Below are 25,386 nucleotides of genomic sequence, written 5' to 3' on the forward strand. Positions count from 1 at the left end.
ATATATATATATATATATATATATACAGCAAATATATATATATATATATACACATATATATATTTATTTTCAAAATTTATTTTTTTATTTTTAGAGAGAGAAGGAAAGAGAGAGAATCCTAAGCAGGCTCCACACTCCCAACATGGAGGCCGATGCAGGGCTTGAACCCAGGAACCACGAGATCATGACCTGAGCTGAAGTCAGATGTTTAACCTGTCAAGCCACCAGGTGCCCCTGGGTGCATATTTTAAATGGAGCCAAATCCCAAATCATCTTTGACATCATGAACAAAAATCATTGGAATTTGATATTCAAATTTCCGGTGATGCAACAACTATCTCAAGTGCAGTATTCCTAGACTGTGGAGAGCTTCACAAAAAAGTAGCACTGCTAGGAATTTACCCAAGGGATACAGAAATGCTGATGCATAGGAGCACATGTACCCCAATGTTCATAGCAGCACTCTCCACAATAGNTTATCAAGAATAAGAACATCTTAGTCACAATTAATCATGCAATTTAAGTATTAGATTCTAATTTGGTCTTTTGTCTCCTTATTTTTTCCATGTCCCAAATCTAATCAAAATGCATTGTCTTCAGGCCACTAGTGACTCAAACCAGTAGGTATGAGTGAAGCCTTTCATAGGACAACATGCCTGCAACACGTACACATCAACTCTTGCTACATGGTCAGAAACCTGGATCAGGACATGCACGCATAGCACCACTTGATCTCACCCTAGGTTGTATTTTGAGTCCTGCTAAAGCAAATGAATAAGTTGCCTTTTGAGGACTCAGCCAGCTTTCTTCATCAGGGCCCAAAAAAGAATAATACAGCAAATACTCTATCACCCTCCTAAGCTAACCTTGTTCACAAAGCTATGTGTCTAATTATTTTGAATGTAATTTTTATTTTCTAATTTGACCTATGATGTACATGCACATATAGACTCACTCTATGAACTGTGAACGTAAACATCAGTCCACTTGTTTCCTTCTAAGATAACTCAGGTGAGTTCATGGAAATCACTGAATGTAATGAAAACTAATCAACATACCTTTCTCCTTTATTATTATTTTGTTTTCTTAGGAATCGAGGCCTACCAGTCAGGGAGGCTAAAGCATTGGTTGAATGATTCCCCTTCAAAGGTGAGGGAAAGGTGAGGATGGGAAATGAAAGATGTAGCACTTAATAGACAAAGCCTATGAAAGTTTCTGTGGTCAAAAAAAGTTTCCATGCTTAATATCTTTTGAAAGTTATTTGCAAAGCTCTTATGAATGTTGGAAGTAGCACAGATTAACTAAAAATTTCATAAATTGCAACCTTTCTCTATAAACTTTTGAGTGTCTGTTTTTATCATTAATTTCCACATTTGGCCTTATTTTTTATGTCCAGGCAGTGTAATAAGATTTCCAATTCCTTGGGGGGAAAGTTCCTTGTATATGCCTTAGTTGTCTCTATATTTTTCTATTCTGAAGATCGGCAGATCTCAAAGAGGTCTATGAGTTAGGCCTCAGAGTCAATGCAATATGAAACTGCATGCTAACTTTTGTCATATAGGTATGTGTGTGTTTTTCTACAGCAGGGTACACTGCCATCATTAGATTCTCAAAGAGGTCCAAGGGCAAAACTTTAAATACAACTCTTCTCACATAGGCAAGGGTCACCAAACACTTGATAGATGATGAACAGATATATATTTCTTTCATCTTCAGGTCAAACCCTTTAATATATTTTGTCTGCCATGTATTCATTTATGTTTTCTTGCTGCATTCAGAATCACAGAATGTTTGGGGCACCTGTGTGGCTCAGTTGGTTAAGCATCCAGCTTCAGCTCAGGTCACGATCTTACCATTCATGAGTTTGAGCTCCGTGTCACGCCCTGGGGCCTGATTCAGATTCTGTGTCTCCCTCTCTCTCTGCCTCTTCCCTGCTCCACACACATACTCTCTCTCTCTCTCTCTCAAAACTTAAGAAATATTTTAAAAACTTTTTTAAAAGAATCACAGAATGCTAGAGGTGGATAGAATGTTTTCAGTCACCAAGTCCCTTGCCCTTACAAAACAAAAGATAATTGACACCAAACAGGTTATGTGACTTTCCTGGAGATATTAAATTAGTAAATAAAAGAAATAAGAATGGAAAAACATTTCCACATTCATAGGTTGATTCTGATTTTGATATCAGTTAAAGAATTAGGATAAAGGTGAACTGCTTAGCGAGATTTACTGCAAATATGTGATTTGCCTCATTTTGCCAGCAAGAATATCATCACCATCATTTTCCATATTACCATTATCTTCTCCCCTGAGACTCATGTGTTTGCCTACAGCAAACAGATTTAATCCTAATCAATTTCTCTCGTTTCTCTCCCCTTCCCCAGTAAATAAATAATCTGTAACCAAGACGAAGGTATCCACTTAGAGACATAGCCCAGCAATGTTTTATTTAACACACCTGTAAGCTTAGCCATCAAAAAACAGTGTTCTAACCTGAATGTCATAGATAGTGAAGGGAGACAGGTCTCTCAGAATGAAAGACCCAGGCACATTCATTCCGGTCTTGTAGAGCCTATTATTTACATAGACGGAATATTCAGTGATAACACCATTTGGGTTTGAAGGAGATGTCCAGATGACTCGTACAGCTGTACTGTTGATGATGACAACCTCTGGAGGAAGCATGCCCTGAGGCTCTAGAATTAAAGGAAGAAACTGAATAAACTCCAGCTGTCTCTGAAAAAGCACTTGTTAAACTAAATGCAGATTAGTATTTAGGTTTTGCAAAGGGTTCGTTGCTTATCTGCTTTTCTCTGATGAAGTTATCACAGTCTGTAGTCCTCTGTAAATTGGCTTATTATATTCTCAGTTAGAAACCATGAGAATTGGTGGTAAAATGCTTTCTACCACCAGCATAGTGCTAATCTTCAATACTATGTGACCAGTGGGATATGATGATAAATTATTCACCCATCTGCACCACTAACACATATCTATTATTTGTCTCTTTTCCCATCCCTTCACTCCATACTTCCCAGGGGGGGAAAAAGGAAAGAAAATTTGCTCCTTAAGCAAAAACTAAAACTCAAATACATTGAGGCTGAGGCTGGTGGAACGTAAAAAATCATTTGATGTTAGTAGCTTGTAACTCAAGCAATATGAAGCAATAATGCAATATTGTCATTATGTAAATGATTTTGAATGTTGATTACCATAGGTAATGATGAAATCTAACATTAGGAAAAAAATCTTGCTTGGCGTTAAATTACACAATTATTCAAGCATGTCAGAAATAACTATGCAAAGACCTATTTTTATCATAAGAACCCATCTTAACTAGTTGAAAAATTGTCCTTGTGATCCATTCTATTTTATAAACAAAAGGTGTCGACCTTTGCCACCACAAAGGGAAATGGGTTCCACACTTAAAGTGCTCTGCTAATGACCTGGAACATTTGCTTGGGAGGTAATGATATTATAATGTTTATAATGAGACTTTATAAAGCCAAAAAGATTAGAAAGACCATTCCAAACACATTTCAGATTCACAAGTTGCTTCCCTTGCTTCCTCCCCCTTGCTAACTGGCTTAGAAATGAGTCATAGGCAATTTTTCTCAGTGGCTGAACTTCCAGCTACCATTTCTGGTGACTCAGGGAATGCCCTCAACTGTGCTTGGCTGTCGTTTTGAAAAGCGTACTGCTTCTAAGAGCAAATCTTTAAAAAAATGTTTCTAAATGTCACCATTCATTGATGTGAACTCAGCTCCAAACTAAGCATACACTGAAAAGAACAGGAACAAACTGGGCTCATATCCCATTATTAGAGCCTTGTGCTGCTGTCTCTAAGGGACTGAGTATTGATCTGCCACTTGATGACAGCGAGCACTTAAGCGTTTTAGCCCCAACCCCCCTTCCCTCCAACACCGGAAATTTTATAATGGAGGGATGACTGATCTCAACCTCAGCAAGAATCAATCAATTTCATTTGCATCTCTGAAGCCAAGGGTCCCTTGAAATCTGGACTCACCCCCATCGAAAGTGGTTGCACACAATACTTCACCACTGATGCTGTGGACTCCATTGAAGACGGAGATAAAAATTCGATACTCTGTGTTTGGATTTAAGTGGCCGATGACATGAGAGTTTACATCTGGGAGGATTTTTAGAGATTCATTTGAGGTAGCGGAGCTCCAAAAAAGTGTATAATATTCAACATCACCTTGTAGGTCTTGAAAAGCTGTTGACAATAAATGCAAGATACTGTAAATGTGGCTGATCTAAAAGGTTCTCAGGGGAAAAAGATAGAAAATAAATTTTATCTTTAGCTATTTCTAGAAAGGGACAATGGAAAGTTTACAGAAACTTCTTTATGGTGGTGCTGGTTTCTATTTCTTTTAATAAAGTTAAATTCTCCCCCCCCATCCACTAATTAATTGCATAGAGACTTATCTTTACAGGAAAATAAACTTTTAAATTCCTTTAAATATGTTAATTATGCTGCTTATAGTTATTCAACTAATTTTCAAAACTGCAACATAACAATTACAAAAGGAAACAAAGAGTAAAATAAAATATTCAATACACGGAACAACTTCCATTTCTAAGTACTATCATCCCTAGAGAAGTCTATGCTAAGACAAATAAAAGCATTTCATCACACGGAAACCAGAACTTGAGGCACTTCAAAAATTGCTAACAAAATCTGCTAAATGATACCTAAAGAAATGTTGGACCGATATCGTATTATACACACTGTTGATGTAGCAGAGTGATACAGCATGCTATCCTTAAGGATTTGCTCAGTAGGATCCCAGGATGATATCTGAATTTTTATCAAGGTTCCCGTTCTTTCCTCCTAGTTCATTGTGTTTCTATGATGTAGACAAATGCTGAAAGGATGCCAAAATCAATCTCTTGCTGTCTGACAAATATAACTCATCAATTCCTCAACCTCATCCTTTCAAAAACCAGACTACTGTTTTCTTTTTCCTCTTTCACCCGATTTCAATTTCTTTGGCCTAAGCTTGTTTCTCATTACCTTTTTACTATGATGCTTTAAAAAGAAGACATAAAACAGCCATATTTGGGGGGTACCTGAGTGGCTCAGTTGGTTAAGCATTCAACTCCTGATTTCAGGTCAGGTCATGATCTTACAGTTCATTCGATTGAGTTCTGGATTGGGCTCTGTGCTGACAGTGCAGCACCTGCTTGAAATTCTTTCTCTCCCCCTTCCCCAATCCCTCCCCCACTCACACTCTTTCTCTCTCAAAATAAATAAATAAGCATTTTTAAAAAGCCAAATTTTCTTAGGTAGGAAATAGTATAAGTAGTATACTGCTCTACCTACATTAGTATTCTTTTTTAGGAAATAGTCAAAGTAGTATACTGCTCTACTTATATTAGTATTATTGTTAAAGACCTTATGCAGAAACGATTACCTTGGTTCTTGTTAGAGTGGGAGGTGGAATGTTGGCTTACAAGCCTACAATTGTATGTAAAAGTATGTGTCAAAATAGTTCAGTAGCACTAGTCCAAGGACTGAGAAGAAAATGCGGCATTTCTCTATACGGTGATTTAAGTACACTGTCTCTGATCTGTGAGGTCATAGTACATGGCCATGTAAAGGAATGTGGCTTTAGAGAACACATGGCTTTTTTTAAGGACGCTTTTTCATTAAGATCTTCAGGGTCTTGCATTAAAACTGAATGCAGAGCACATCACTGCTTTGATTTTAGCTCAAGAAATAGTTGAAAAGGTTTGGAATGCCAGCATATGTGAAAGAGTTTATAGTAAGAGATCGTTAGCAACAAATTTGGAAAACTCTGGGGATAAGATTTTCTTTTCTCTGACGTCGCAAAATGTAAGCACCTTCAATAATGAGGTCATTATTACGCATTGGTAGGAACTGGCTATTCATAACCATCAATATTTTCCCAGATATTAGTCAAGTATAGCGAAGCCTCTGGAGGTATGAGTGCAAAAGTTTCTTCTTTCATTATAATTCTTTTCTACTGGCTTACAATTGTATTGCTCTTTAATTTATGGCAGTTGAAATATAATGGAAAATGCACTAGATTTGACGTCCATGTTGTATTTTAGTTTGTTAAATGAGGACTCAGGTTAGAAATCCAAGCCCTAAAGATACAATTTAATAAAGTGTTTTCAAACATAAATGGGTATTACCTGGGTTATTAAATGTGCCTGATATCTTTTCCATCAAGTTCCAATCAATGTATCTATATGTATACATCAAAAATACTATGACTAGCACAGAAATTTCAAGATGAGTAAAGATTGTATGTCAATATATTGATAAAATTCCATTACATGCACATTCTTACTCATGTACCGTATGTCAACCCATATGGAATAGAAAAAAATCTATTGTTCCCCCAACTATAGAAAAAGATGGCAATTTAGTTCCACTGGTCACGTCTTACTCCATGATACAGAGGTCTCTAGAACTGGAAACAGGCAGCATCTCTGGGCAAAAAGTGCCAGATTTCTGAACTGCCTTGCCTCTCCAACATCTGTATCAACATTTCTTTTTCCTCACTAATTTAGACAGTATAGTACAGAGTCCAAAACACAGAAAAAACTGTAAAAACATTATATTTTCATATCGTAGTCATCTTATGAGAAGCTCTTGGAGGAGTGCACGCATAACAGGATGCTTTTTCATTGTTCAAATGGGTTTTTAAACTTCAGTGGGTTCTTCCCAAGTCACTGGACTGTCTAAGAAACAGAAGACACATCCTCAGTTCAACAGGCCCGCACAAAATTAAAGGCTGCTGACTTTGAGCCTACCTCTGAGAGAGGAATGCTATTAGAACAGAAATAGCTGGAATGAGGAGGGAAGGAAATCTCACTCTCCCTGTGTATTGGTAAAAGCTGGAGCTGAATAGAGTTCCCTTTTTAAAAAAAGAGACAAATATTAAGTTACAAAGCTTCTTCATGGCATAAGATAGGGAAAACATTGTCTAGAATCTTCAAAAGCAGATTTGCGTGTGTATTACCTCTCTGAGAATGAAAGTTTTACAAAACATTTGCTTTGGGTTCTTAAAAATAACAAAAGGGACATGGCTTTCTGAAAAAGAGGCGTCTAGGAAATATGTACCTGTAATCATGAAAAGATAGACATGAAGACAGAGACGTTAGTGATCTTGCTTAAATAAGAAAGCCGGGAAGCATAAAAAGCAATGGCAGAATTAAAATCTGCATGGAAAGCAGAAGAGAGAGGAGTTAAAAATGCACAGTGAGAAAGAATAAAGGGGCAAACAACAGAAAAAAAAATCAGTGAAAGTTAGAATTGTAGATATTGAGGGAAGAGAATAAAAATATCTAATCAACTTGAAAAGTATATGAAACAAATAATCACGGACATAAAACACCTCATGAAACCTACCCAAAATAGAGGTTAATGTCCATAAATTGAATAGATTATTAATACAGCTTTGATCAAAATAATGACAATATATCCAAACACAGACTTATCATAGAACATTAAAACATTTCAAAGGTAAACTAAAAATTAAGAGATCATCTACAGTGGGTGGCTCAGTCAGTCAAGCATCCATCTGACTCTTGATTTCAGCTCAGTTCATAATACTACATTTCATAAGATCAAGCCCTGTGTCGGGCTCCACAATGACTGTGTGGAGGCTGCTTAGGATTCTGTCTCTCCATCTCTCTCTCCCCCTTCCCGGCTTGTGCACTCTCTCTCTCTCTTAAAGTAAACAATAAAGGTCAAAATAAATAAATAAAATAAAGTAAAGTAAAATATCTAGAAAGGAGAAAAAATCAGGTAAGTTTTAAGCTTCTTATCTGGAACATCAAACATTTGCAGACAATTTTGCAATATCATCAAGTTTTGAGGAAAAATATTTTAATCCAAGAATTGCATACACATCCAAGTCATTATGTGCAATAACAAGAGACAGAATTTCTTATGTATGCAAAAACATTTTTAATATAACTAATTAAGAGTAATGAATTTATTTAATTTATTTAACTTTAATGATAAAAATTTCCCAATAATATTATCCAGAAGACAAGAAAAGATAATTCAATATCCAGAATTCAGGATTGAGAAAGTTTGGAATTGATAATAAAAATTAAAACTAGTTAGAGAACATAATTATGTAAAAATAATTCTATAATACTTTATAAAGCAAACATTGAAAATGGCAGGTGAGAATGGCAAGGAAAGTAACAGTACGCTGAATCCTATATCATACATAAAATTGGAATGTCATGGAAAAGTAGAGAAAGACAGCACTATCTACCAATAACATTAATGGGACACATAGCAATTTAACTTCAGAAATGATTACAGAGGATAAAATTTAGTATTCATTAATACCCATGGTTTTGTCTTCTTCTCAAATATATTTTCTGGGCTCCTTGCATCTGGGTGAGGTCATGTGACCAGTCTGTGCCATTTTTGGAGAAACTGACCATCTCTGATTGTCTTTAGTTTTCCCACTACGAGAACTTGGGAAGGCCCAAGGGAATTGTGGATCTACTAGATGGAAGGAGCCAAGGTCCTTAAGTGACTCCAGAGAGTTTAGAAGGGATAAGGAAGAGGTACAGAAATCTGATTTATGGTTTTAGTTTCTGTGGGAATCCCACTACATAAAATAGAAAACAAGTAGCAATTATGGGATGGAGGATTTGACACTTGTTTCACTTGAGTCTTCTTGAATTTTATGTGACTCTGTGGCAACGAGGTAGACTTAGAAATTAAAGTGTGAATATTTGAGTTACAGTTATATGAGTTGGAGATATACATGCTACCTTGTGCTTGAAGCAACAAGAAAAACTGAAGATTTCCCATGAGGTTATATTTGCTCAGATATTCTAATTCTGTTTTGTGAAACCCATATTATATAGAATACATAAATGTATCTGATAAAGGTGTTGCTCTAAGTGTAGCATGGCAATCAGGACAATCTTAGCGAAATGAAGAAATTTGTAACTTCCAGATACAATTTTTGCTATTAAGTGCTATTTTGGGTGGTAATCTGTATGAGTTGGTCAGAAATGTGGTCTTAGGGACACCTGGGTGGCTCAGGTCATGATCTCACGGTTCAAGAAATCGAGCCCTGCACTGGGCTCTGTGTTGATAGCGTGGAGCCTGCTTGAGATTTTCTCTCTCCTTCTCTTTCTCTGCCCCCTGCTCTTCCTCTCTCAAAATAAATAAATAAACTTAAAGAAAGAAATTTGGTCTTAGCTGTAGCAGATTATCAAATATACAACAATCGGCTCCCCTTTGTAGATTTCCTAAATAATTTAAAGCAGCTGTTAGGTGGGCTAGTTGAAAGTCCTCTTACAAAAGCACTTAGATTATGCTCTTTACATGTTGCTGGATTATTTTTAAAGATTATTGTTAATATTAGTTATTGTCCTCTAGATTTTTAGTATCTAGACTAGGGTCAGCCAATGATAGTCTATGGACAAAATCTGGCCTATTGGCCAAATTTGGCTTGCCATCTGTTTATATATAACCTGCAAATTAAAAATGAGTTTTACATTTTTAAATGGTTGGGGGGGGGGAATCAAAAGAAGAACAGTATTTTGTGACATGTGAAAATTATATGAAAATGTTTTCTCAGTGTCCATAATAAACTGTTACTGGAACGGTAACATTCTTGTTTAAGTGTTGTTTATTGATGCTTTAGTGCTACAATGGCAAAGTTGAGCAGTTGCAACATAGACTATATATAGCCTACAAAGCCTAAAGTATTTATTATCTGGCTTTTTGCAAAAATGTCTGTGGTCTGATCTACAGCAATTACAGTAAACCACTCCATTCCATAGGTGTCCAAATTTGTCTAGAATTGAATTCTTTAGCCACATCACCCATTAGAGGTGCATTGGCAGGTAATTTCGTTCAAATTTAAAAACTTGGAAGGATCCCATTAAGGTTATTTTATAATAGAAGGGTCTTGCTCATAGATTCTCAAATTAGTGTCCAATTTCCTAGGTTCTATGGTGCAGAGCTCTGTGTCATCAACTAAATAGTTTTTAGAAAATGTGAGATAATAAAAATTACTTCTTGTGGGGCATCTGGCTGGCTCAGGTGGTAGAGCATGTGACTCTTAATGTCTGGGTTGTGAGTTTGAGTCCTATGTTGGTGACTAAGCCTACTTAATAAAAAACAGTTGTTTTTTAATCAACCTACTTCTTGAGAAAATTCTTTACTCTGACTCTGCCTGAGGGTAAGACTGCTCACATAAAGAAGTGAGAAGATCCTCGTGGACAGTGATCCTATCCAGGTTCTTCATCTTTCTCAGAAAGATATCTCGTGCTTTCTATCTAGGCTAAGCATCAGTCAGAAGCAAATAACTGCATTTCGGACACCTCATGAGCTACTTTCATCTCTTATTATGTTTCAGCTCCTATCAATAGCCTGCCAGAGCAAATTGTATTTAAAAGAAATCGTATATGAGATGTGTTAATTATTCATCATTTTACATTTGGCCATGAAAACAGGATAGATAATTTCTGCTCCTTAAGTGAATTGCTATGAGCAAACAGGGACTGAGCTAGTTAGCTAAGCTAAGGTAACCAAGCTCACCAAGAAAGTGATTTAAATAAAATAGATGTTAATTTATACCTCACATAATAGCCCCAAAGTGAGTGAATCAGATTATGTTCCATTTCAACAATCCAAGTTTTTTCCCTTAGGTGGCTTTGGATGTCTTACTGTCCATGCCTACAGAGTTGGAACTGAGAACACTGACATGTCTACATTGCAGTTCAGGGAAATAAGGAAGAGAGAATAGATAGGCATATACCCAGTGTTCTGTCACCATGACACACAATGATAAGCAAATTCCTTTTCATGTTTTGTTGGCACAAACACAGGCACATGTGCACAGCCAACTCCAAAGCTGGTAAGTGTGGTTTCTAGATTGATGGGCAGAGACACACAATGGGTTGGCACAGAGAAGAGAACACTGGATTGGGTCACAAGGTGAGGCCTTCAAGAGGATTGTGTCAGTAGATTACTAGAGAAGAAGGTCAGGTTACAATAGGTGCACAAGTGAATAAGAGGGCAGCCCACAGAAAAGCAAACATAGCCTGTTTGCTTTGACAACTGGAGTAAAGGGAAGAAGAGTAAGGAACAAAGTATGCCAACAGTGGTGGGTGCTTTTTAAAAAAGTTGACATTGGGGGAAGCTGGGTGGTCCAGTCAGTTAAGCATTCGCCTCTTGGTTTCAGCTCAGGTCATGATCTCACAGTTCATGAGATCAAGCCTCACATGTAGTTTTGCATTGACAGGGTGGAGCCTGCTTGGGATTCCCTCCCTCCTTCTCTGTCCCTCCCCTCCTCATGCTCTCTCTCTCTCTCTCTCAATAAATAAATAACCAAAAAAAAAAAAAAAAAGAGTTGACATCGGAAATTATTGATATATATTGCCATTTGAACAAGATAAATTCAGACAAAGTCAGAAATTCTTTTAAATTTAGGAGAATCTAAACTCTTCAAAATTTGATGGCTTCTAATTAAGAGATCAAGATGATGGAGATGTTTCATGTGGATTTAAACTTACTCTCTTAGTGGTGACACCTTTATACTTCGTGAATTTTCCAGAGAGTTTACGGGGATATTGTTATGCACAAGTAATGTCAGCCACAATTGTATTACCAGTGCCCACGGCAAAAAGAAGTCATAAATAAATGTTTGTGGAAGAAAGGAATGAAAAGAAAGACAGAGAAAGGTAGAGGAGAAAAAGAGACAGAGGGGGGATGGGTGAAAAAGAGGAAGGAGAGAGACGGAGAGGGAGGAAGATGTGATATAAGATGTGAAGACCCGAAGGTTGAGGTGAGCTCTTGATGGATGGTAAAGTGAACAGCATTTGGATGATTTTTCATGTCCTCTTTTTCACTCTCTTCCTCTCTCACTACCTCTGTGCCTTCTTGCTCTGTTCTGGCCACGGGTGACCTTGTTAGTGAGGCGACCTCAGGAGATGTTCTGCCTTTCCACTGTATCCCCTCGTGGGCATTTTCTTATTTGGCTGTTTATTTTAGAGTCAAAATGTGGAGGATCTTAATAAATCACTCAGCAAAGTGTTAATAACCATGAAGGCAAAATGCATGAGAAATAGTTGAAAATTGATTAGTTTGAGTTTGGGAAGTGCTATTTACTAACTATAGTGTTGAGTGAATTACAAAGTGCCAGTTTCTGTATCATAGGGTCTTTCTGATAACTGTATGTACAATTTAACTGAAGGTGTTTTTGTATCTCTTTTTATGAAAATATGATTTTTTCACTAATATAATTTATCTTCATGGTACTTCATTTAGGCTGAAATATAAACTTTTACTATATCGAACAGGGATAAGACCCTCCTATCTCTATAGGAACCAGGAAGATGGCAAGTGTCTGACCTGGCTGGAATGGAAGCCATTACTCAATGACAGCTGATATTATTTCTCCAGCAACGTGGGAATAGTTTCACCCAGTCAGTTGTTTTTTCAGATCAATCCCCAAATCATCGTCTTTATGTGAGATCATCTGATTGTTAAACGTTGGCAAAATATTATTTTTTTAAATGCTACAGACAAAACAGTGAATGGGAGATGGGAGGTGGGTATGTGTGCTGCCAGTTTGCAACATGTGCCCTAAAAATGAAGAAATGTGGTGATGCGTTTCCCTCACATGACATCACATAGTGATGCAAAAGTTTAAAATGGGTGCTTCTAAACATTGCTGTTCATCTGTGGTTAGTAAAAATTTACCAGAAATATACAGCTACCAAAATAGTGTATGCATATGGTGGTGATAGTTTAAAAAGACTATGTTTTTTTAAAATACATTTTATTTTTGCAAAAGATAATTTTTAATGAGTAAATGTTTATAAATGTATCCAGCTGACTTTCAACCCATAGGTATCTGTCTTTTAGCATATTAAACAATGTGTCAAATATATCCCATGAATCAAGAAAACAACTTGCATTAAAATTATAAAACTAGGTGCCCTATCACAGAGGAGTGACTAGTTAATTTACTTAGGCGAGCAGGTTGCATGGAGGAAGAAAATGATAATGCAACAAGAGCTGACCCTCTTCTGAGAGTTAACCTTTGTGCTCACAAATAGTTATCTGAAATATTTCTAAGGTATGAATGGAAATAACAGCAGATTGCATTACCTACATCCCGAAGGTCAGAGGTGCGGATTACCAAGGTAATGAAACTTCAGTGAGCTGCTGCAGATCTATTAGGTTTGTCAGTTTTTATAAGCATGCTTACTTCAGGCATGCAATTATAACGTAAAGGACCGAAATTGGCAAAAATTCAGCAGCTGGCTCTTAACGGCAGTATTCAAATGTCAGATGAGGGGGAGGACATCCACCTTTATGAGCAGGTTCTTAAGATGAATCAGGTGGTGAGGGTAAAGAAGAGGAAGAGAGAGATGAGTGAAAATATACATAAAAATCCATCCAGGTAAAAACTTTGTATTTTTCCCAGAGGTGTTTCAGGAGGTAATCGTAAGCAGCAATTAACTTCTTCCATTTAAATGGTTTAAAAGATCCCAATAGAGGTTACACCGACTATTAGAAACGTGCAACCTTATAAAAACCCTAGGTGACAGTCTTCCATTAAAAATGGGTTACTTAGTGGCAGCATAGATCAACAGAACCAGTACAGATTTTAATTTATAATGAATGTCACCTAATACTAGTTTTAATTCACAATTGATATAACATGAAAGCAAATTCACTCAGATGTTCTCAATGGCACAGAAATCATGTCTTATGTTGTAACAAAACTCAAAAGTTGAGTCAAAGTCACGTGGTTACTATTCACCAACCAGGAGTAGATTTATATCTTTCTATGTAATAGTAGATGATTATCCTGGCAGGTACAGTTTTCTTTCATAAGAGAAACATTTTAATTGGGGATTTCTAAATCAGATATTTCTCAGTATTTGATAATACTAATACTTATAAGAATTTTTACAATACATATTTCCATGATACATAGTGTTATTTTATTTTTAATATATTTTTAATGTTTAGTTTTATTTGTGTGTGTGTGTGAGAGAGAGAGAGAGAGAGAGAGAGAGCGTGCGTGTACAAGGGGGAGGGGCACAGAGAGAGGGAGACACAGAATCTGAAGCAGGCTTGAATTCATGGACAGCAAGATCATGACCTAGCAGAAGTCAGACCCTTAACCGACTTAGCCACCCAGAAACCCCAAGTGTTTTTATTTTCAGATTGTGAAAATGGATTATTACAAATTAACAGGTTCACTATTAAATGCTACTCTACTGACCAACTAGACTTGAAATTTCAGTTATTGTGGTTTCTAAAACATGGCAGAGCAGATTAGATCCATCTGTGAGCTGTTCTAACTGTCCATAAAGGTGTGTTCTGAATGGGGCCAGGGTGAACCCCCTGCATTATTGAAGCAAGTTCAGTGATGACATCCAGGCTCCACTGTCCCGTGCCAAACTGGAATTCTGCCTCCCACCAGGGCTGAAGATGATTCACTCAGAAAAATCCTCACATTATGGCAATCCTAGCCAATGGTTCTTGCTAATAAGTGATGAGTTACAAGATGGGAGGGCAGAGCTTTCTTCAAGAAAGTGTACAATATCACACTGTATCAAATTAATATGTGGACATTTCTGACACAACTGGCTGGTGTGAAAGAAATGACATTCCCAAGCAAAAGGAATGGAAGAGGGAGAGAAGGCCCAGGAAGGATGTAGAGTTTGGGAGAATCTGCCTCTGAAGAATAGGCAGAAATTGCGGCTTTTTGGGGTGTGTGTGTGTGTGTTGTGTTTTAACAGGTCTATTTTAATAATTTTTTAATGTTTTATTTATTTCTGAGAGAGAGAGAGAGTGTGTGTATGTGTGTGTATAAGCAGGGGAGGGTCAGAGTGAGAGGGAGATACAGAACCATTTAAACAGGCTCCATGAACCGTGAGATCATGACCTGAGTCGAAGTCAGATGCTCAACCAACTGAGCCACCCAGGGACCCCATTAACAAGTCTACTTTAAATTCATTTTGGTACTAATACCTTAAGGGGAAACTAAGGCCTGAGAAGCTTACTTACTTGGTTTAGACCACGTCACATCTATGGCCGTGTGGTTAAGAACAGTTGCAGTGAGATTGGCACCCCTCTCCGGAAGCCCAGCTAACGTCGTCACGGTAGCTGATTCGCTTGGTGTAAAACCCACGCTGTTGTGTACAAACACCTTATACTCGTACGTTGTAAACCTAAAAGGTTGTTTTTTAAAAGGTTATTATTATACATTATACATTTCGCTTTTACAGAAAACAAAACACATAATTGTCTTTTTCCTCACAAAATACAGAATTTCCTTCAAAACCTACAATTTTCTGTCCCCCCGTGCCCTAAAAAATAAAATTATCTTCCTTACCCTCCCTACACAAAGACATATTTTTTGTAACTCTGGAGCTTTCACCAAAGTGTCAGGAAAAATATTTTATTAGGAATGCTAAAGCAAATACCCACTGCTTAAAACAAATGTGGCTTATCATTTTCTCATTCTTATTGTGTTCAGAAGTGGTAAGGATTACAGCTCAATTCAAGATGCAATTACAAATCTGGCAACCAGCCAGCTCTCTATCTGAATTTGATCCAGAGAGTTTTATGCTCTTCTTTTGGGGAAACTCATTCATTTTCAAATATCAGAATCCCTCATCACCGTTTTCTTCCTGTAACTATACTTCCTCCCCATAATCTCATTGGAAGAGAGATAAACCCCTAAATTAAATAGTAACTGTGACCAAAGTGTACAGCATTCTCCTGCTGAGAGTTTTGCTACAGCGAGCTGTATTTTGCCGTCATGCGAACATGTTTACGTGAGTCAGTACAGTGGAAACTGAATATTGCTTTGCGGAAGGAGAAAACTGGGTATGGAGATGTCATGTGGTGAGGACTTCCCAAGTCATATATGAAATCGATGATTGAGTAAAGCCATCAATTCTTTATCCTTTTTGGTTCTTGCAGGTAGAAGACTAACATGCTCTCTTTGTTTGGCTCAAAACTGCCCAGATAGGAAAATGTTATTTCTAGACACAGTCACATGTTATTTATAGATTCTGCCTGGACAACAGCTTAGATCAGGGAACTTGCTTAAACCTGGTGCACGACACATAAGTACGCCCAGGGCCATCCAGGACTCAGATCATCATCACCTTATTTGGGTTTCCCACCCACATCATCCAGGATCCCTTGCATCCAGTGAGGGGCCCATGGAATTTGTCTCCATAAGTCACAACTTATCAGGCATGACAAAGGGTGGACTCCATTTTCAGGGTTGTGCAAAATAATTCTATCGGGATTCTCCCAGCATTTTGCACACACCGTTGTAGAAGTCTGCTTGCCTCATCTTGTTTCTCACTCACAGCCCAAAGACATGGGACTCTGCCGCAGCCACATGGAAGGTGTGGCTCTGCTGTAGTGACAGGAAAGGGCTTCGGGATTTCTTTGAAGCCATTTATCTGCTAGACCCAAAAAAGTCTAGCATCAGATTTTCTACATTAGTACGTTTTATCCTTTCTCTGCATGTTTTTCTTTCCTTTTTGTCTGCTTTGCAACTTGTATTGGGTTGAATTGTGTCTCCCCTCAAAATACGTTTAAGTCCTTACCCCTCGTACCTGTGAAGGTAAACTTAGGTGGAAATAGGGGTTTGGCAGATGTAATCAAGTTGAGGTCATATTAGATTTGGGAGAGCCCCAAATTCAATGGACTAATGTTTTATAAAAGAAAACAGGAAATTTTTGATAAGGGGGACACATAGGGAGAAGATGGTCATGTGAAGACAGGGACAGAAATTAAAGTTTTACCATCACATGTGAAGGTTGGAAGGCCACTAGAAGTTGGAAAAGGCGAGGAACAATTTTTCCTCACAGGTTGGAGGGAGCATAGGTCTGACAACACCTTGAGTTTGGGTTGTTAGCCTCCAGAACTGTGAGAGAATGCATTTCTGTTGTTTTATGCCACCCAGTCTGTTTCGGGCAACCCTAAGGAAACTAATACAAATGCTTTCAGCAAGTGGCAAATACTTGTTATGACCAAGACAACTGAAAGATAATAATAACCTTTACGTAGTAGTTAATATGTTTCAGGAATTTTCCACATGTATTAACTCACTAGTTCCTCACAATTACCATATAAGGTGCTATTACGACAACTATTTTGAAAACGAGGAAAATAAATTTCAAAGAGTTACATCACTTGCCCAATTTGTCAAGCTGATGAGACAGTGTGGATTCAAACCCAGACAGTCTGATTCTAGAGCCTGCTCTTTTAACCATGATGCTATGCTGCCAACGTAATAATGCTGGTGATAACAATAGCAATAATAATCATGATATGTTGATTATTGAATCAGATATCAATGATAATCTGATATTTCAATACTTGGATGATGTCATATGACTGGGACTTGACCATGAGTTATTTTTCTGGCAGTGGGGATAGCTTTTTGCTTAGGTATCCGAAGAGTCTCACCAAATTTCCTCTGTAACCACTAGTATGAATCTGAAGGATGGTGAGTTGGGGTTAAGAGAGTAGCAAGTCCATGACAATGGAATGAAACAAAAGCGAATGGCTCACCTGGGAATTGAACCAGCGACCTTGGCTTCATTAGCTCTCTCCTTGGGCAAAATACTTTTAATTGTGTTTTACTTCATAAAATGGCTTAAAACAAATTTAGCTAGAGGTTGGATGCCTAATCTTCTCTCCTACAATGTCTGAATTTTTCTTTCACATGTTTGTGCTATTATTCATTCAGCAATCTTTATGGCTTTAAAGGGATACCATTTTTGTGGCTCTTTTCTGCAAGTGGAATTAATAACATCAGGTGAACAAGTGATAAATTGTAAAAAATTTCTGTAGGCCCTCAGTTCCTCCTGTGATAATTTAAGCTTTTTCACTATAATTTAGGTGTGGTGAAATATACAATTTATAGCTACATAGCAGATATTGAGGCCATGTGGATATGTGTAATTGGAATGCCTCTTTAGAAAGTAATATTAGAATTTTTGAGGGAGACATGGCTGTACCTCAAATTAAAATAAAAACAAAACTTGCTCCATCTTACAAGTAAGAAAACGAAGACTCGGATGGGCACCTGGTGGCTCAGTCGGTTGAGGGTCTGACTTCGGCTCAGGTCACAATCTCATGGTCTGTGAGTTCGAGCCCCACGTTGGGCTCTGTGCTGACAGCTCAGAGCCTGAAGCCTGCATCGGATTCTGTGTCTCCCTCTCTCTCTGCCCCTCCCTCGCTTGCTGGTGCTCTCTCTCTCAAAAATAAACTTAAAACAAAAAAACAAACAAAAAAACAAAACAAAACTAGGACTCTGAGAAGTTAAGTGGTTTTGTCTAAGGTTATATACCACTAGTTAAGATGACAAAGTGAGCCTATATTTTCCTCAATTACTAATATTAAATCTTTTCTACTATTTATTATTTTATTTAATTGAGAAATCACTAGGAATTTGACTTGAAGTTCATGAATTTGTCTTTTGCATTTTCTTTAACTTTCATGGTTAAGTTAAATTTCTCAGGATATAAGATCTTGAATTCTCTTACATGGAATACTAAAATACACTGTTTTCATTGCATTCCAAGCCTAATCTTTATGTTAGTCAGTATATATACTTACGACTATGTGGGTCAGTTTATACTTTGCCATTTCATGTCAAAAAAGAATGTATGTATTAGTGTGCTTAAAGTGGTATTTTTTCATCTACTCAAGTTGTGTTGTTTTTTAGTTGGATCTACATGTTGATTATTGACATCACAGGTGATATTCCATTTAGTGAATAATAAAAGAATACTTTTAAAAGAAAAATGCTAGATGGATTGACATCATATACTCATGCAAAACATGTGTATACCAACTGATTTCTTCTCTAAATACTAATCGTGTTCCCTAGGTATGTCTTGAAAAATGTACGATTTTATTTTTATTTTTTTAACATTTTTATTTATTATTGAGAGACAGAGAGAGACAGAGCATGAGCATGGGAGAGACAGAGAGGGAGAACTCAGAACTGAGCCCAATGCAGGGCTCAAACCCACAGACTGTGAGTACATGACCTGAGCCGAAGTTGGATGCTTAACTGACTGAGGCACCCAGGTGCCCCCAAAATGTACCATTTTAAACTGTATAGGAAACAACTTTTAAAATCTGCAAAGTGAATGAACACTTATAGAGAGTCTATCTGTAGCCAAAAAAACCAATTGTTTGGGGTCAATTTAGGAAGACTGGGCTATTACAATAGTTATTCTCTAGAGGCACGTGGGTGGCTCAGCTGGTTAAGTGCCCAACTTCAGCTCAGGTGATGATCTCATAGTTTGCAGGTTCAAGCCCCAGGTCTCACTCTGTGCTGACAGCTCAGAGCCTGGAGCCTGCTTCAGATTCTGTCTCCTTCTCTCTCTGCCCCTCCGCTGCTCATGCTCTCTCTCAAAATATAAATAAATAAACATGAAACAACAACAACAATTCTCTAAATCACTAATTTGTTTAAGACCATCCTTAAGCCCCTCCCTTCACCAATACACAGAAAATAGAAAACCTTGTTGTGTTATACAAATGACTATGGTATTTTTCCTTGTAAAAGAAAATTTACACTAAAAACTTATTTATAGAACAGTACTTGTTTCAAGGTTCAGTTGTTATTAGTCAAGTGATTAGAAGATTAGGTTCTGTTCAAATGCTGAAGTATTTATGACCCCAGGAATCTGTTTATTTACAGAGTAGAAAATTACATGAATGAATGAATGGATATTTCATAGTTACTAAGGCATTTGGTCTCATAACTTTCAGGTCATATATAATTTGGTAGAGTCCAGTCACAAAAATCTACTTGTCCAATAGAGAAATAAGCCCTATAGAAACTTTGGCAAGATGTATCTTTTACACATACTGCTCTCTCATGTTTGATTTTTCATCTCACTTATTCATTTGTTCATTGATTCAAGAATATTTATTGAACACTAACAACATTCTAGGTGCTAAACATAATGAACATGGTATCTGTTCTTCTGGAGTACATATTTTTTTTTACAGAAATATGGATTTAAATGAGAACCCCTAAAATACGTGCTCATTTATTCTTTTTTTCTTCGAACATGTATCAAGTAGAGCATCTAATCTAACCTTAACCACTCAGGAAGTCTTCACAGAGGAGGTGACATTGGATTAGGTGTTGATGGTGGGCGGCATACGGCCCAGTGAAGACATCTGTCTAGTGGGAAGAATTATTCCATGGCAAAATGTGTGAAGGCTTGTATCTTGAAAGGGTCCGATGTGTTTTTGTAACCAATAAAATTCCTGAGTGCAGCCACAGAATGCCTCAGGTTATTTTCATCAGAATTAAAAATGTGTCAACATTATTGATGTCCTAACAGAATTCGTGTGTCAATATTGTCACTAGTATAAATCATGCTCCTGAAAAATCAGGCAATTCAGCTGCTTCTCTCACTAACTCTTCTTCATATCTGCCACAAGCCACCATACGTCCAAGTACAGCATCACTGGAGATGCCCCTGCTAGCATGCTGCTCCTTACATCCCCAAATCCTTTGTGGGAATAGACAAATAAACAAACAAAAATGCAACACTGCTTCTACTGCTTAAATCTGCAGCTATTTGACTATGTCAGTGATGGTATCTACTTTTTCTTTACACTACTTATTTGCTGCTTCTAAAAATACTACTAAAGGTTTTTTCTTTTGATATTGAAGAATAATGCTTATCACCCTTGAAAACTTTTATAATATGGTACTTTCTAGATTGTGAAGGCAAGTTGCAGCTGTCCTATTATGAGGCCATCTATATTTATGCTACCAGAATGCCACACCTAAAATAATTTTACTGATATTTTTGTCTTTGTTTTACTATGTCATCAAGCAATGCAGAGATCAGATGTTTTTTTGAATAAAATATTAGGGAAAGAAAATCTCCTATGACAAAATGCATTCTTCCACATTTGGAGGCTCATTTTTCATGAGGAAAGGTTTCATATGATGGCACTTGGAAAATGATAGCTTGGGGTAAATTTAGAGCAATGAAAAAAAATCTCAGTGGAGAAATGCACAGAGTCTACTACTGTAATGTAAATGTGAAATAGACACAGAGTTGCTCATTTTGAATTTAGTGCCTTGCTATGAGGTGGCACACCAATGTTCACAGAAGTTGGCTTTCATTCTGATACTCAATATGTATTTACATTTTGATATTAATGAAGAAAATAATAGGATCTAGCTCATGTTAGTGTGCATGGGAGAAAGCCTTCCTTCCACACATACACTCCATATGTACAATGTACACTTGTACTGAACAGCTACTACTTAAATATACTCACCCTACAGAAGCAGGCGCCATGGAACTGGCCCACTATTTCCATATTAGCAAAGCAGGACATGTCATTTGTGCTCTTTTGATCTTATTGGGAAGGAGGGTAATGAAAAGTATATTCTTTTGGGAACCCCCTCGCCAGAAAGTACATCCTCTTTTAGGGCTTGAAACATTTCATTTTGGAAGGTTGTAAAAAAGTTAAAATCTATGTCAGAAAACATAAACTTAGATTTTGTGGTATATTTAGCCAAAGAATTTAATTTTAAAACACTCAATTCCAACTATTCTTGGAAAATAATATGAATATTTAATATTGAGTACTTTCAATTAAAGATAGGACAATTATTGGATCCTTGAGGAGTCACATGGAGGCCTCTCTTTCGGTCATTGTGAAAGAAGTGCAGTTAGACATTTATCAATAATATAAAGGAACTGGAGTTAGAACATATCTCCCTTTATAAACTTATTCACAGCTAAGTTATTATAATCTACAAGTCATAATCTATTATTTCTTATAACTTGTTCTTCCTACATCAATCCAAAACAGAAAGGAGGGCACGCCATCACTGTGTTCTTGGTAGTTTTGCTTGATCACTCAGAAAACAAGGTGCTGGAAACCAGAAGCATGGGCTGAAGCTTACAATGAAGGGGGTCACTGCCCCCTTAAAACCCTGCCTGGTTCACCTCAGCAGCATCAGAAGATAACAGCATGTTTACCAGGTTTATCAAGTGATGAAAATGTCAGGGAACCTGAAATTATGGTTCCCCCAACAACCATAACTTGGCTATTTTGCACAGAATTATTTATTAAGGAAGAAAAGTTAGAAACTGACAAGTCATATAAACCCACAGTTACATGAGTTTGTTTACCCAGAGCAAAATCACATAATGAGACAACTTGGGTATGTAAGTCAGACAAAATCACTCCTTACCCAACATAAGCATAAGAAAATAATTTTTGTTTAAACTAAATTATCTAGATAGTTAGCTCAATGTTCTATTCAGTACATGGAGATGTAAAGGGAAAAAAAAACCCGACTAGAATCATTTGAATTTTAGAATAATAACAATTTAGGTTAAATTGCTGTGCTTTCTATAGATCACACACATATAGCTAACCAGAATATACCACTTGACCAAGGGAATTGACCTCAATTTATATTTATACTCACAGATACATTCATAAAGTGATGCTCACTGAATCTAAAGTTAATTTTATTTTTATATCAAGAAAACGTCCATTTTTAAAGCTGATTCCAGATGTAGCTATGGTAATATCAGGTCAAGTTGGGAACAAACACTTCAATGTTCCATTTATTTATGTATACATAAGAAGGAAATAAGGAACGGTGGAGTCTGAGGTGAATAGGAAATTGCATATTCTTCTTAAAGGCATTAGAATTCAATTACACCTCCCCACCCAAAACACAGTCAGCCAAACAAATAAGTCAACAAGACAAATAAATGCCAAAGGGTAGGGTCATTAAGGAGCTGGTAGACAGGTGTGTAGCAAAGTAAGCTGAGGGCTCAGGTCTTCCCCTCTGCAATCTGAGAGACTGCTAGTTTACCAGCAAGGGTGATGAGCCCTGGCTGCCAGCAGTCAAGGTGGGTAATGGTGGCATCTACTGAAACAGATCACTTCTTAACAGAAAAATAGCCACAGCCCATAGTGTCCACCAGTGGACTAATTTCCAGTTTTCTCTCAGAGTTTTGAGAGAAACTTCCATGGGCTGAAGGGGTCTCTAGTTTTGTTTTTGTTTTTGTTTTTTGACTTACAAAGAATAGAGGGATTAAAAAAAAGCATTCTCATAATATGAAGATTCACACCATTTATTTTTAATATTAAAAAGAAATGCATATTGTTTTTTTATCACAAGCTGCTTACATGAGTTATATCAGTCATTTGAATAAAAAAGATTTTTTTTTTTTTGCTAGTTCTAGCAGAAAGAAAAAAGAAAATCCCTTGACATTTAGCATTATGAGACTAGCCAAAATACCTCCTCAGCACATTTGGTTAGATATACACTCCCCTTCTAGAAGCAGCTGTCATCAAAGTGTTTATGTCATCTTATGCTCCAATTTAATTTGTGGGGATTTAACTATATTTCTTTTCTTAAAACTTAGATTTGGACCTCTCATTAAAAATTCTTAAAGGCATCACTAAAAATTCAGTAATAAATGTTTGGCTTTGGCCCTAATTCCTTAATAAGTTTTCATTTCTTCTATAAAGAAACATTAACCTTCTGAGCTTTTTTTCTCTTTTTCAGACAAACATGGCTAAACATCTGACTGTAACGTTAAATAGTCAAGTCCTATTTATATTGGAAAATGCTATATTTAAGGCACTTAGAGTTCACAGATAATAGAAAGCTACTTTTCTATATGATTTCCCGAGGCAGTGTTGGTGACTACGCAGTTCACTGGAATGAAGGCAATTAATATACGTATAGCCATGTGTGTGGTGTGTTTACCTACACTAGAGTGTGAGGTCTTTGAGGGCAAGAGTTAGGCTGAATTAATTTTTGTTTCTCATCCCAGTGCCTTTCAGCATATAGTAAGCAAGAAGAAATTGCTAAATAAATGAATTTCTTCAACTGAAGTGATAATTATATAATGATGTTGGGTTAAGTAAACAGTGAGTCAAAAATAGAGGAGAATAATCTAGAGACTATGATAATTGAGGTGGACTTACATAAATGACAATTTCACGTGGTTCACTCTATTGCTTCATCAGATTTATGTGCTGCTTCCCCCCAAGAACCTTACAATATCTGTAAGGTTTTCCCACCAGAATCCTTTAAGATGGACGGGGGATTTTCCATAGTTTTATCCATTCCCCAAAGGTAATAACACTACAATTAATATTCCTAACGCACAGAGAAATGAAATAACCTACCGTTTACTGAGTTATCGTATTCTTTAATTTAACAATGATCCGAGTGCCCACTATGTGCCAGGCAGGATGGTAGCGACTGAGGGCACAGTGGTCTTGAAGACAAAACCCTACCTCATGGTGGATCTGACAATATAGTGGGGTTTCCAGCCAAGTAGCCAGCCCAGTACATTATGATGACAGTGGTGATATGTGAGAGTGTTTTAAGAATACATTGAAGGGGCAGCTGAGTCAGACCAGGAAGAGTGGGGAGGGAAGCCCACTTCCAGGCCAAGATGTGAAGGATAATCTAGTCAGACAAAAGGGAGAGGACAGCAATAGGGAGAAAGTGAGTTAGCAAGTGCTCCGTGTCAGAGGCCTTGGAAGGGATGTTAATGAGGCTGGAACAGAGTCTAGGTGGGGAAGAGGTGAGACGCCAGGCCAGAGTTGTAAACAGAGATCAGAGTAGAGCTAGTCAGTGGGGCGTCCAGGAAAATGGTTAAGATGATAGAAAAGTTATTTAAAAACGTGTCGGAAAAGTGCTCATAAAATAATATTTGTGGTTTTTTGTTGTTGCTGTTTGTTTTGTTGCAATTTGATTACATTGCTTGGACTCATCAAAGCTGAGAAGTCATTTAATCCCATCCAATCTCCTCATTTTATATACAATAAAAGTTAAGCCTGGAGAAGGTATGTGACTTGCGTCAGGTCACAAACCTGGCTCTCCAGCACAGGATGAAACAGACCTAGATGTGCGGGTCCTCCCGCGCACTACTCTTTGCTGACGTTACCTATTTGCCTGTTTCCTGGTTCCTTTGAACCCTTTGTTGAATTCTTCCAGGTCCCAGGTGTGCTAAGTAAATAACTTTTGTGTGGACTGCATCGATTATAACTATTATTTTCCAGAAGTTATAATAAGTCTGTTGTAAATGCCCAGTCATCCCCCCCATTTTGAACATGTTCACTATTTCCAAATTCTTCGATTAAGTTTTCACGTCTTGCTAAAGCTGTGACAAAGGCAATAGGCTAAGGCTCCAACATATACAAGTTCAACTTCAAAAGGCTTATTTTAAGTGAACAGTTAAGATGGCAAACATTAAACATGCTGACTGTTGCAGTTCGATGATTAATGCCACAGATAATAACTGAACATGTTTTATTGC

At 37.2% G+C, this 25,386-nt stretch overlaps 1 protein-coding gene across 1 annotated transcript in view; it reads right to left on the minus strand.

Moving 5' to 3' along the window:
- USH2A (usherin) overlaps positions 1-25,386 on the minus strand; it is a 717,315-nt gene that overhangs the window by 217,776 nt on the left and 474,153 nt on the right. Inside the window, exons 43-45 of the mRNA XM_077759473.1 lie at positions 15,071-15,234; positions 4,028-4,237; positions 2,494-2,696 (exon numbers count right to left, since the gene is read on the minus strand). Coding sequence (XP_077615599.1) covers positions 2,494-2,696; positions 4,028-4,237; positions 15,071-15,234 — 577 coding nt within the window. The remainder of the gene's footprint in view (positions 1-2,493; positions 2,697-4,027; positions 4,238-15,070; positions 15,235-25,386) is intronic.

The sequence above is a fragment of the Crocuta crocuta genome, unplaced genomic scaffold (assembly GCF_008692635.1).
Source record: "Crocuta crocuta isolate KB4526 unplaced genomic scaffold, BGI_CrCroc_1.0 scaffold556, whole genome shotgun sequence".
Classification (NCBI taxonomy): domain Eukaryota; kingdom Metazoa; phylum Chordata; class Mammalia; order Carnivora; family Hyaenidae; genus Crocuta; species Crocuta crocuta.